Genomic DNA, 13,654 nt, shown 5'->3' with positions numbered 1-13,654 from the left:
GTGCGCGGCTGACTTCTGCGTCTTGCGATTGTGGCCGAGAAAGGAACACGTCTCGACCTCTTGGGCTCTCGAACCTGAAGACAAGGTTACTATTCTTACGAAGTTCAATATCAAATTCGGCTTTCAATGTGCCGAATGTAATAACTTGTAACACCTCACTTCGCCGAGAAGGCTGATGAGATGACCTCGACCAATAAGGATTCAGGAATCCTTCTCGACCGAGACTTGGATAGGTAATCAACCGTCCTCGCCGCAGTGCTGTTGATGTCAACGGAAGATGCTGCGAGACCGATTGATTCTACGGTGACAAAGCTATCTATGCCGACCTAAGATATCACCGGTTTCTTTCACAGTGCTGTTGATGCCAACGGAAGATGTGTCAGCGAAAAGAGAAAATAAAAAATCTCAAAGTTGTTGAGAGGGTTTGCGCAGGGCAGTTTTGTGTTGAATTGGAGGTCCCTGAATATTGTCCGCGACTTTGTATTTATAAGAATGAAGTGCCTCGCCCTCACAAGATTCTTGGAATATTAGGTAGAATAATCATCACTTAATCTTGTTGATTATCCTATACGCGCAATTGCATTAGGATAATTGTCCCCTCATCACTCGTTGGCCAACTGGAAGTCATCACATGCATCCTGATAGAATTCTAAATTGCATGGAACCATAGATAATCATTATCACCTCCTCCACGCGTTAGCCAAAGATATAATCCTAATAGAACTCCTTATTTGCTGCATGCAAAATTAAAAGCCGCCACCTCATCAACCATTGCTAATGATAACCCATGTGTACAGCAAGCTTGTAGGTATTTGGCTAATCCCAAAAGCCATTCTGACCACATCACTATTTCAATTTCATCCTTATCAAATACAAGCATGTCCAGCAAAACAAAGCAACCTGATTCAAAGCTCACGTCCCCATCACAAATCTACTTGTCTCCATCCCATTTATTTTGCATAAAACCGAGATAACTTGTTAAGAGATAATTATTATAATTAAAAATAATAATATTATCTCTTAACAATAATATCTTAACTTTTTTATCCAACGGTTGAGAACCATGCTTACTCAACGGCATCGACCGCTTAGGGCGATGGTGTAAAATCGGGTCCAAACAGTATGCTAAGCCTCCTAGCAATAATTTGGTTCCAATTTGTATTTGGCGAAAATCTACCTCTCAGTTACAAGTGAAAAAAATATCACCAAAATATAGTACTAAGTGACAATTTCCGTATGTCCAAATGGTTGGAACAACCCAAATTTAACCCAATTAATTATAAGAAAACTAATAAAAATGGTTTCAAAACTTTGAGTTTTAACCAAAAGTCACTTAATAACTTCTATTTAATGATAAGGACAAGAGATAAAAAACAAAAAATAACAAAAACTTATTCAACCCAAAGCGCGTGTGCACGCGAGCAGTGCGAAAGCAAACATCTACCAATTCAACATAAAACCAACAGTGCAAAAGCAACACATAAATTACTTTTTAAATATTTCATCGGGAATGAAAAAGTTCAGAGAGTGAGACTATGAGGGTAGAAAGAAGAGAATGACAACCAAATCCATTCAAACTAACATCAACAAACTCTAAAAAAAATTAGAGAGGGAGAGGGAGAGGGAGAGGGAGAGAGAGAGAGAGAGAGAGAGAGAGAGAGAGAGAGAGAGAGAGAGAGAGAGAGAGAGAGAGAAATTTGCTTAGCCTTACACGTGGGGTGGCATCTCATCATCACCCCATGTTCAAATTATGGAATTATTTATTAATTTTAATTCTAACCAGCTAAAACTTTAAAATAAAAAATATTAGATTATGATCCTCAATGAAAGCACATTAGCTTTTATGATCTTTCATTTATGCTTTTGTTGTTAATTTTGTATTGAATAAATTAAAGGAAAGTCAAATAAATTGTTCGAAGAAATGTCAAAGAACAAATAGGAATGTGAAAGTGTTGACCCTAAAACTACCAAGTCTATGTGGCGCGCAAGCTAAGTAATTAATAAGCTAACTATGTTATTCGATTGTGTGCGGGGCGTGTCAACTTGTTGACCGAGCTCGGCCGGGGAGTAGAATGTGTTGCGTGGCGTTGGGCGTACTGCTGACTTCTTGATCTTGCGACTGTGGCTGAGGAAGGAACACGTCTTGGCCTTCGGGTTCTAGAGCCTGAAGACAAGACTGCTAGTTCTACGAAGTTCATAAATCGTCGACGCCAGATTCGATCATAATGATTATATTCCTAAGAGTATAAGCATGCCAAATCAACACTAAACTATATGGGCATAAGTACTTAAAGCAAATGTGCGTCTTAATAGTAAATATAGTTCGACCGTCAGAATGTCAAAATCTAAATCCCACTTATGAGTATCCAATCATAAAACAACTCGGCGTTCAAAGTGCCAAGCCTAGTAATTTGTAACACCCTGTTTCGTCGAGAAGGCTGATGAAATGACCTATACCAACAAGGATTCGAAAACCCTCGTCGATCAAGACTTAGGTAGGTAATCAGTCGGTCAAGACGCAATGCTGTTTATCCAAATTGAAGGTGCTCCACGATCGACTGATTTTACGGCAACAATGTTGTTTATCCAAATTGAAGGTGTCACCGGTTGCTTTCACAATGTTGTTTATTCAAACTGAAGATGTGTTGGCGAAAAGAAAATAAAAATCTCAAGGATGTGGAAAAGTTTCGCGTAGAGCAAGAGTTTGCGCAAGGCAGTTATTGTGTTGAATTTGAGGGGCGCCTTAATGTTGTCTGCGACTCTGTATTTATAATGGTTGTATTTTGCTTAGCCCGGCCTGATAACTTTGTATAGTCCAATCGCCTCTCTAACTTGGTAGAATATCACCTGCTATGTTGACTTTGAACCATTAGATTGTGTGGAACCGCCTTAGCCATCCAATATCCCCCAATTTTCCTTGAAAAGATAAAGATATCTTTTCCACATGCATGGCCTGACCAAACGAATGCATCATATTCCAACTAAAGCTTCTCTTTTTCCACCATGTTGGTCCAGGTACAACCATGCATGCATAATAAATTACATTTAGTCGTAATATAATCTGATACTTTAAAGACCATCTTCCATCAAACTTATCATTTGACAGACTTCATGGTAAGACAAAAGCGTATGCCATCCAACTCTTGCACGTCATTAGTCAAACACCCATTTAATCTCATATGTACCTCTTTGTTCTCTTATCTGACAAATATTTAATTTGCACGCAAATTGTTGTTTAACCAGATAAGAGTCTCAAAGCTTGAGATATAGTTTGCATCTCATTTATCTTGTACAAGAAAGTATCAAGATAATTCACCATCAAAAGATAATATCATGATTAAAACCACAATATATCCTTCAATAATAATTATCTTAACTATTTTGCCATCCAACAGTTGAGAGCTATGTTCATCAACGGCCTTGATTGCACAGCCGATAGTGTAAAATCAGGTCCAAACAGAAAGTCGTTATTCTAACTCTTTTAGAATATAAATATTATTGTCAGTGATTCATATGATAATGAGAAGAGAGTTTCAAATTTTGAACCTTTTAGTGTTCAATTTATAAAATAGTCGGTGTTCAGTTTAAAAAAACAATGATAGTGCTAGTGTTCGATTTTAAGAAATAGTCAATGTTTAGTTAACGAAATAGTGACAGTACTAGTTTACAAAATAGTGATAATACTAGTGTTTGGTTTAAGAAATAGTTAGTGCTTAGTTTACGAAATAGTGATAGTACTATTACTTGGTTTAATATATTTAGTTTACGAAATAGTGATAGTACTAGTGTTAGATTTAAGAAATAATCAGTGTTTAGTTTATAAGGTGTTCGATTTAAAAAATAGTCAGTGTTTAGTTTATGAAATAGTAATAGTACTAGCGTTCAGTTTAAGAAATAGTTAGTGTTCAGTTTACGAAATAGTCAGTATTCAGTTTAAGAAGTAGTGATAATATTAGTGTTTCTTTTAAGAAATAGTTAGTGTTTAGTTTAAGAAGTAGTCAATGTTCAGTTTAAGAAATAATTTTCGATGTAAGAAGTAGTCAATGTTCAGTTTAAGAAATAATTTTCGGTGTAAGAAGTAGTCAATGTTTAGTTTAAGAAATAGTGTTCAAATTTAAGAAGCAGTCAATGTTATGTTTAAGAAACCGTGACAATATTAGTGTTTATAAAACTGAATAATGAATTTCCTTTATTTTTGATCTTGTAATATTATTACTTAATTGATTCTAAAAAAATTGAAAGAATAGTCAAATAAACAAATAAAATAAAGGGAACTTTAACGAAAAGCACCCGGTACTGTTCACTTTAACGAAAAACCACATTTTTACACTAAAAAGTCAATCCTGGTACTATTCACTTTACCCTTTATTTTGTCATTATCATTAAAACTCAAAGTTTTCAAACCCTTTTCATTAGTTTTCCTTAAAATAAATTGTTTATGGAGTGAGGTGAAAAGAGAGAGAAGGGTGAGGAGAGGTGAAAAGAAAATGAAAAAAAGTTGATGCGAATGGGTGAGATGAAAGGAAAGCAAAAAATTGATGGGAATATGTGAAAGAGGGAGAGAGAGAGAGAGAAAAAAAAAAAAAGGTTGAACGGTAAAGTGAGGGAGACTGTGTGTATATGTGTGATGTGATGCGTGGTCTCACACGTCAGTATTTGTTGGTTTTTTATTTTTTATTTTTTTTATTATTATGTAAAACTTTTGTCATTTTTGTTAAAATTTGAAATATTGTTACCAAAGTTTAAGCTCTTTTTTATTAAATAAAGTTAATAGATGATTTTTTTTGTTAATTAAAAGTTTTGAGCCAATTAGTACTACGATATAGTGGTATTCATCTTCACTTATAAGTAAGAGGTATTACATTCGATTCTCACCAAATATGAGTTTGAACCATATTATTGACAGCTCATTATGAGACTAAATCACCCACTCTCCCTAGTGTAGATAATATTATTTGTTTAAAAAAAAAAATTTTGAAAAACCCTTTTCATTAAAACTAATTGGGTCGCCCAAAAATATCCCAATTGGATAAGTCGATCCAAATTAGGTAAGCCGGAGTCCACACCCGCCGACGCCCTTAATTTTCAAACCAAAATTAAAATTTAAAATTAGAAAGCCGCCGTAAATAACGGTTACAAATATAAAAGAATTTAAAAAAAAAAGAGAAGGAAAAAGTAACGGATAAGAAAGAAGGAGACGAGATTCATGGACGGTGTATATAAACTGTTGAAAGGGAAATCCACAAAGTCTCTTGAGTTTTTGTTCGGGAAAATATCGGGGGGTCTCGATCGAAACGAGCGATTGGTGGTAGCGGAAGCTTTGGGAGGCGGAGCTCCGGATCTGCTACATACCCGTTTCCCTCTGCTGCCGCTATTTCCGTCCGATCTCTCAGGTATTTGATAGATGGAACATTGGAAATTGTTTTGATTTGATTGGATGATGGTTTGTTTTCGAATTGCAAAATTGCTTTTGGGATTTGATGATTTGGGTGTAAAGATAATTGGGTTGGATTTGAATTTCTTTGATTTTACAGATTTTCCGGTCCTGGGTTGCTTTGAGTTGTGATTTGTGAGCGATTCGGTTTCGTCATGGCGTCGAAGCGCATCTTGAAAGAGCTCAAGGATTTGCAGAAGGATCCTCCAACTTCTTGCAGCGCAGGTACTTTTAATTGAGTTTTGAGTTGTAATTTGATGATTTTACACTTAAAAGTTGAAAGCTTTGTTAGTTTGTTATGGTAAATTGATGATTTGTATAGAGATGTGGTCGTCGGCGCGAAATTTATATTTAAATTTTTATAATTACTGAAACTTTGTTATGATTTTATACTCAAAGTTCAAAGCTCTGTTAGTTTGTCATGATAAATTGTTGTTTTTGTATAGAGATGTGGGTGTCGGTGCGTGTCAATTTCGATGATTTTTGTGTGAATGGTTGATATTATTGTGTATTATAGGTTCCCCTTTATTGGATAAGTAAATTTTTGTTAATTTTGTATTAGGTCCTGTGGCTGAGGACATGTTTCATTGGCAAGCAACGATTATGGGACCCCCTGATAGCCCATACGCAGGAGGTGTATTCCTGGTCACCATTCATTTCCCTCCAGATTATCCTTTCAAGCCCCCTAAGGTAAATTGTACAATCTTATGTTCAAAATTCGGTCATGCTTTGTTGTGATGTCAATGTGGCGATTGTTTGTTCTAGAAGAATAATGGTGTTTCGTTTCTCAGGTTGCATTTAGGACTAAGGTCTTCCACCCGAATATCAATAGCAACGGAAGCATTTGTCTTGACATCCTAAAAGAGCAATGGAGCCCAGCACTTACTATCTCTAAGGTTTGTCTTTTATTTCGGACTAAGTTTATGTTTGTTTGACTTCATTTTCTTGTAATATTTTCTTGAATCCCACATAACATTGGTTTGTCTTTGTACTCTCGTTTAATCTGGAATTGGTATACATATGATGCCTTGATGCATCACAGAGTGATCAAGTGTTTCCAAAATTATCGCCTAGTTTTTTAAGCTAGGCAAGAGTTATCAATATATATATGTGTCTCCATTACTCTCTGCATTGCTTATGCTAAAAGGTCATTAATAGTTCATTATGCTCCTTGTAAAGAGTTGAGAAGGTACTTAAAAATGTTGCATGCGATGATCGAGCACTATATCTCATTTTTGGTTTTTCCAATTCATAGTTTTCGGTATCAGCCACGACTTGCTATTCTTCCTTTATGCTTATTATTTGCCTGAGATGGTTAGGATTGTATTTACTAAGCCCATTTTGCATGTAAAACCAGGTATTGCTCTCAATCTGCTCATTGCTGACTGACCCAAATCCTGATGACCCTCTCGTGCCGGAGATCGCCCATATGTACAAAACTGATCGAGCCAAGTACGAATCCACTGCACGTAGCTGGACTCAGAAATATGCAATGGGTTGAAGAAGTCTTTTCAGCCAAATGTAGAGTTTGTATTTGGGGGGAGGGGGACAGGTTCGGGGCTTTTCAATTGAGGAAGAACAGTTTCCTTAATTATATCAAAAAAAGAAGGGTATGAATGGGATGTAATTCTGGCTTTACCAGAACTTTAATTTCTTGTTTGATGTTGTTCCTTCCAGATTTCTAGACAGAAACTTAAGTGTTCAAGTTTTAATTCCATCGACTGAGGAATCGGTGTTGATTTTTCATCTGCCATTTCTTGTTGTGTCTTGAAAGATTGAGAAATGTATAAATCCAATGAACTGCTATGTTTGCTATTTACTCTTCCAATAAATTGTTCTTGTAACTCAGCTTTGATTTATTAATTAAATTGCCGATTGCTTCATCTTGCATGTCGTACTTTGTGAACTGGTTTTGTATGCAGTCTTCACGGTTGGAGCCGGCTATCATTACCGTCTTCCGACCATTCTTCTGACGAAGTAATAGACTTCAGCAGCTTTTATTCAGGATGGTTTGGGAGTGAGGTGCTTAAAAAAAAAGCATCCATGAAAAAAAGCTGTGAGGATTTTAAGTGTTTGGTAAACTAAAAAAAAAGGGCTTATTTTGGAAGCTGCTGTGAGAATAAGCTGAAATCAAAGGAAAAAGCTGAAGCTGCTATTTGCGGCTTTGGAAAACTGGTTTTTTTTCAAAGCACACGGAGCTACAGTGCTCCTTTAATGAAAAGACCCACTATCAGACTTTTTTTTTTTTTTTTCCAAAAGCACTTTTACAAAAACATTTATCAAACACTCTGCTGATTTATTTCACAGCCGCTTATTCTCACAGCAGCTTTTTTTCAAAGCACAGCAATACCAAACCAGCCGTCACTGTTGCGATATTGGTAATAGACATGTTTTAACATTTGGTTGCACTTTGATCACATTTAGGGGTAGCTATTTCACACACATTTTTACTTTCTACAAACACTTCTCAATTTTTGGCCACGGATCAAATGACAAAAATTAACAGAGGGTATGAGAGGTAAAAAGAGGTGCTCTTTTGATCAATTTTGCATGTGAAAAGTCTATACTAACCTTAATTGATTTTTTTAAGGGGTGTGCTATCCACACACCCATTTTTACTTTTCATACACTCCTTGTTAATTTATGTCTGTTGATCTTCTTTAATTCATCCGATCCGACGGCCGAAAACTAAAAAGGTGTGAAAGAAGTAAAAATTGGTGTGTAGATATCACCCCCCTTTTTTAATTGATCACCATGTCCTTCATTGATCATAAACCAAAAAAAACTGCACCAACATCCTAACAACACCCAACAACACTCTTAGATCCATTCGGTTGCTCCGCCTTGACTAATCAAATTTACTCTCTTCTCTCTCTCTCTCTCTCTCTCTCTCTCTCTCTCTCTCTCTCTCTCTCTCTCTCTCTCTCTCTCTCTCTCTCTCTCTCTCTCTCTCTCTCTCTCTCTCTCTCTCACATCTTGCTTTAGCTCAATTATTCGAAAAGGGTTTAGATTGATAACTTCCCAACCTAGTTGGGATGTACATATTGTAGTGAGGCACTCCCTTCCCTAGTTTATCTTACAAATGTTGGATGTGGAAAGAAACACACACACACATTTAAATATTAAACTACAAGGCCCGACCCAAAAATTGAAAAGTCCACTTGGACCCGCTAAGCCAAAGATTTAGGTCCGGTCCGCCCCGGCCCAAATATGCATTCAGAATAAAGTATACATTAAACATTTTTTTTTTTTTTTTTGTTGAAGTTTTAACAAAACACTCCCGATACTGTTCACTTTTAACGAAAAACCACATTTTTACATTTAACTGACACTATTCACTATACCTTTCAAATGAACTTTTTGTTAAAAGAAAAGTTTTTTTAGATTTTTCGTTAGTTTTTCTTTTTTTTTTTGTTCACATCATTAAACATTATCATAAGCTACTTTTTACTTGGTAACGGTCAAATACGAACATTATATTCTAATTTATTTACATATCATTAACGTGCACGATTGAGTTTTGATGCAGTTGACCAAGCATAAATGTTTGTTTAGTCAAAGATGGAATTAACCAAGTTGATGGGGGGAGGAACTGAGGGTAATTAACCAGCAAATTTTTAGTGTATTTGAGATACGGCTTTGCGTTATTTTTAAGACAAGTTATAACATATGGATTTGTTCTTAATTGATATATTATAAAAGTTAGACTATTTAACAATGTCGTTCTCTTTTCTTATAAAATGAGTAATTGCATACCCTTGGTACATCTCACATACTTTCCTATAATACTCTCATTTGCTTATAATATTAACACTCCATAAATTGTTGAATAAACTTCACATACTTAATACACCTTACATTTGCTTTTTCAATTAAAAATTATCTTATCACACCTCACATTCTCAACATACACCCTACATTTATGGTAGTATTATGAGAAAGTATGTGAGGTGTATTAAGATAATTTTTAATTGAAAAAGCAAATGTGAAGTGTATGAAAAAGCAAATGTGGGGTGTACAAAAAATCTAATCTGGACAATCACCTTAAGTGTACGAAACCCACCAGATCACTTCTTGTGGCACCATGAGAAACATAGAAGATTTACGGTCCGGTCGGCTTACCATGTGGCAAGGAATTGGCTACAAAACACAAAATGTGGGGCATCGTCCTCGAATGGTGATGGAGCTAAGGTGTGGGTGAATGTATGGAATGCACAGGTACCACCAAAAGTCAAAATCTGCGTATGGAGACTTGCCAATGAATTGGTTCCTACTAGGGCCAATTTGGTGGCGAGACATATTACCACAGATGTGGAATGTGTATTGTGTGGAGCCTATGGTGAATCTACCATTCATCTAATGAAGGATTGCCATTATGCGAGATGTGCATGGATGAGCTCGTGGGTGGGTACACTTTTGAGAAACAATCATCCTTCTTCCTTTATGATATGGATCAATGAAGTGGCTAACCTTATACCCAAGGCAAGTTTCGATGTTTTTCTGATGGTCTGTTGGGCATTATGGAGGGCACGAAACATGAAACACTGAGAGGAAAAACTGGAACCACCCGAGGTATGCACTGATCGTGCCATCCAATGGTGGCTGGAGTTTACTAGGACCACAAACGCAGGTTCGGAACGGGATATGAGGTTGAGGAACACCCCCCAGATGGAGTGTCCCACCACAAGGTCAAATCAAGATGAATATTGATGGGTCCTAGAATGCAGGAAGACTCATTGCAAGATTCGGGGCCATTATCAGAGACAGCAATGGGTGTTTTGTGGTTGCTCGTACTGGAAGCTTTGAAGATATATCCTCCCCATTGCTCTCAAAAGCTATGGCAGTGAGGGCGGGTTTGCTATGGGCGATTGACAGGGGCTATCAATCCCTTATTATTAGCGTTGAGGGATCCTACTCTCAATTTGTCAATCATTGGGCAAGTTGTGGAGGATTGCAAAGTTTTGCCCAACACAATCAATGAAGCAAATATCACCCACATTCGTTGTAATGCGAACGCTGCTGCTCACCACCTTGCAAAAACATACACCCCACAATTTTTAAATCTTATCACAACTCAAAATATAAAAAATAAAAACAATTTAATAAAAACATAAAATTGTTGATTAGTAGCAGTAGTGGCAAAATCATACACGTCAAAATCATTTAATCTCCAGCAAACTGATAATTATAATACTTCTATAAGGTATAACATTGAAAATGGCAAAGGGATGTTAAGGAGGGATGGCATATACGAAAGTGCAGTGAAGGGTTTCAAGGGTGGGGTGTGTTGGATAATGAACATGCGAGATCCAGGAAGAGAAAGGGAAGGATCAGTTCAGCGGCGTTCTCGACAAATAGCAAAATTAGGCTTAAATAATTACCAATGTCGTTGAAATCACTAGAACAATGAAAAATATGAAATTTTATCTCATATGAAGCTTCTGAACATCAATTTCGTGTTTCTTTCATAAAAAATAATTGGGTAAATTACAAAAAACTACCACAACTATTGGTGTCACGACACTTTTATACCTCATCTTTTAAAATTGACAATGTCATACCTTATTTTACGAATTTGTGCCAATGTCAGACCTCCGTCAAATTTTCAGTTAATTTCGCTGTTAAATGCTGACATGGCTAGAGAATAGACTCATTTTTTATTAAAAATTTAATAAAATATTATTAAATACTAAAAAAAAATTTAATATTAAAAATAAAAAAAAGAAACCATCAGTTCTTCCCTTCCCCCTTCTTCTCTCTTTCTTCTCCTCCATCATCGTCTTCCCCCTTCTTCTCTCTCTCGCCCCCCTCTCTTCTCCCTCTCTGCGCACCTACATCCCCAAAACCCAGAAACCTTCCCACCCGTCCCTTCCCCCCAACCTTCCTCCATCCACCACCCTCTCTCTCTCCCCTCTCTCTCCCCTCTCTCTCTTTCTCTCTCTCTCTCTCTCGCCTCTTTCTCTTCTCTCTCTCTCTCTCTCTGTGGGCACCTGCATCCCCAAAATCCCAAAACCCAGAAATCCTTCCCACCCGTCCCCCCCCCAACCTTCCTCCACCACCCCTTTCTCCCCACTTGTCGAATCAGGCTCTGCATCCTCGTCGCCTTGCAGATCTTGTCCCAGACCCGACAGACCCGCTGCAAAAAAAAAAAAAAAACAAAACAAAACAAAATCTGGGTTTTTTTTGTCCAAATTTTTTAAAATAAAAAGGTGAAGAATGGACAAAGGAAGAAGGTGAAGAATGAAGGTGAAGGTGAAGGTGAGAGAGATAGGAGAGAGAGGTGAAGGTGAGAGAGATAGGAGAAAGAGAGAGAGAGAGAGAGAGAGAGAGAGATGGAACGCAGGGGAGAAAGGGAGAGATGGGTTAGGATTAGGAAGAAGGATGAGAGTGTAGACATCGAAATTTCGGTAAATAAATGTTGACCGATAAATTAAAGTTTCAATGCTCATGTATTACATAAATTTTACACGTAGCGTGTGTCTAAACAAAAAATCGAAATAAGTTGGAAAAGTCATCAAACAGGACACGTGTCAACACCTGGCAGAAACGACTTATTTCATCTGGAATATTATATTCAAAATTAGGCCTTGAAAAATTCTATAAATAGAAGCCAATTTCATTCATTTCGTTTTCACCAATTTGATATTACACCAAAACCTTGAAGCTCTGAAGCTCTGAAACTCTGAAGCTCTCAAGCATCCAAGTTCACGAAGAATCAAGAAAGCCTTCTTCGTTCTTTGTTCATCGTTCTTCCAAGATCAAGCATCGACGGCCCTTGGATCAACAATCATCCACCTTCAAGATCAAGCCCCGAAAACCCTTTGAAGAACTTCCACCAATTCAAGATCAAGCCCTAAAGGCCCTTGAAGAACTTCCACCAATTCAAGATCAAGCCCCGACGGCCCTTGAAGAAAGTGTTCATTGTTCATCATCCGTTCATCCTAAGATCAAGCCCCAACGACCATTTGGATCAACAACGTCGACAAATCCACACATCTGTCCTTTAAGATCAAGCCCAAAAGCCCTTGAAGATCCGTTCATCATTGTTCTTCAAGATCAAGCTCAAAAGCTCTTGAAGATCCGTTCATCACTGTTCTTCAAGATCAAGCCCAAAAGCCCTTGAAGATCTATTCATCAATGTTCTTCAAGATCAAGCCCAAAAGCCCTTGAAAATCCGTTCATCACTGTCATTCAAGATCAAGCCTCAACGGCCCTTGAAGAAACTTTCAACCGTTCATCCAAGATCAAGCCTCGACGGCCCTTGGATCAATCGCACATCCACAAATACACACCTGGAGATCGAATCAAAGGATCAAGTTATAAAGAGATTGTAACCCCTAAATCATTAATACAAATATTATTTTGTACACGTTGTTCTTGTCTCGTTTGTTTCAGGAAAATTTCGTGTTTACATAGAGAAATGGAGAGAATTATTGGGGGTGGGTACCATATGTTTAAAATAAAAGTATTAAAATAATTTATCAATATTTAATTAATATTTTTATCCACTTGGTTAGGAAGTGGATCACGTCTTAAGCCACGTTAGCATTTAACAGAAAAATTAACAGAAAAATTGATGGAGGTCTGACATTGGCACAAATTCGTAAGATGAGGTATGACATTGTCACTTTTAAAAGATGAGATATGAAAGTGTCGTTCGATCTATAATTGAGGTAGTTTTATGTAATTTACCTAAAATAATTTTTCTCAATTAACGTATTTATAGTTTCATCAGTTAGAGTTTTGTTCAACAATGGAGGGTGGGAGAGTTTTTGATAGTTGAAAAAAATAAAAGTGATTTGGGGTGTATGTAGAATTTTTTTTATTTTTTTTAAACCTAAGAAGGGTAATTTAATATTAAATTTTGATGTGGAATGCATTTAACATTATGTGTGGTGCTAATATGAAAAGTTATTTATTTTTTATTAATTTATTTCACAAAAGGATCATCTCCTGATCGATCCGGGAGATTAATCAATCATTTCCGTTCATCGTACATCGTGCGGTCAGAAATCATTTAAAATTTAAAATTTAAAATTGAATATAAATAGTACTTAATGAAAAATGACCGTACGATGTACGATGAACATACATGATTGATTGATTTTCTAGATCCCCACAAAGAGGATTCGGAGAGGATCCTTTTCCATTTATTTCATACGTACAACATAGCAATATCATTGTGAACCGTTATTATAACACGTAAAATTTCATACCATA

The 13,654-nt window shown here is 36.6% G+C and overlaps 1 protein-coding gene across 1 annotated transcript; it reads left to right on the top strand.

Annotated features, from left to right (window-relative positions):
- Positions 1-5,224: 5,224 nt before the first annotated feature.
- On the top strand, positions 5,225-7,282 carry LOC126619921 (ubiquitin-conjugating enzyme E2 28). Its single transcript, XM_050288363.1, has 5 exons — positions 5,225-5,393; positions 5,535-5,659; positions 5,997-6,124; positions 6,226-6,330; positions 6,792-7,282. Exons 2-5 carry the CDS (start codon positions 5,590-5,592, stop codon positions 6,933-6,935), a joined length of 447 nt encoding a protein of 148 aa, XP_050144320.1. The 5' UTR covers positions 5,225-5,393; positions 5,535-5,589; the 3' UTR covers positions 6,936-7,282.
- The last annotated feature ends 6,372 nt before the right edge of the window (positions 7,283-13,654 follow it).

The sequence above is a fragment of the Malus sylvestris genome, chromosome 4, assembly GCF_916048215.2.
Source record: "Malus sylvestris chromosome 4, drMalSylv7.2, whole genome shotgun sequence".
Lineage (NCBI taxonomy): Eukaryota > Viridiplantae > Streptophyta > Magnoliopsida > Rosales > Rosaceae > Malus > Malus sylvestris.
The sequence above is the reverse complement of the archived record's forward strand: the minus strand, read 5'-3'. Positions and strand labels throughout refer to the sequence as shown.

What these genes read in the sequence shown, in the direction of transcription:
- LOC126619921 (XM_050288363.1), top strand. Translation starts at nt 5,590, where the DNA reads ATGGCGTCGAAGCGCATCTTGAAAGAGCTCAAGGATTTGCAGAAGGAT. An exon ending in TCCAACTTCTTGCAGCGCAG is followed by an intron (nt 5,660 to 5,996) that starts GTACTTTTAATT and finishes ATTTTGTATTAG; the next exon opens with GTCCTGTGGCTGAGGACATG. An exon ending in ATCCTTTCAAGCCCCCTAAG is followed by an intron (nt 6,125 to 6,225) that starts GTAAATTGTACA and finishes TTCGTTTCTCAG; the next exon opens with GTTGCATTTAGGACTAAGGT.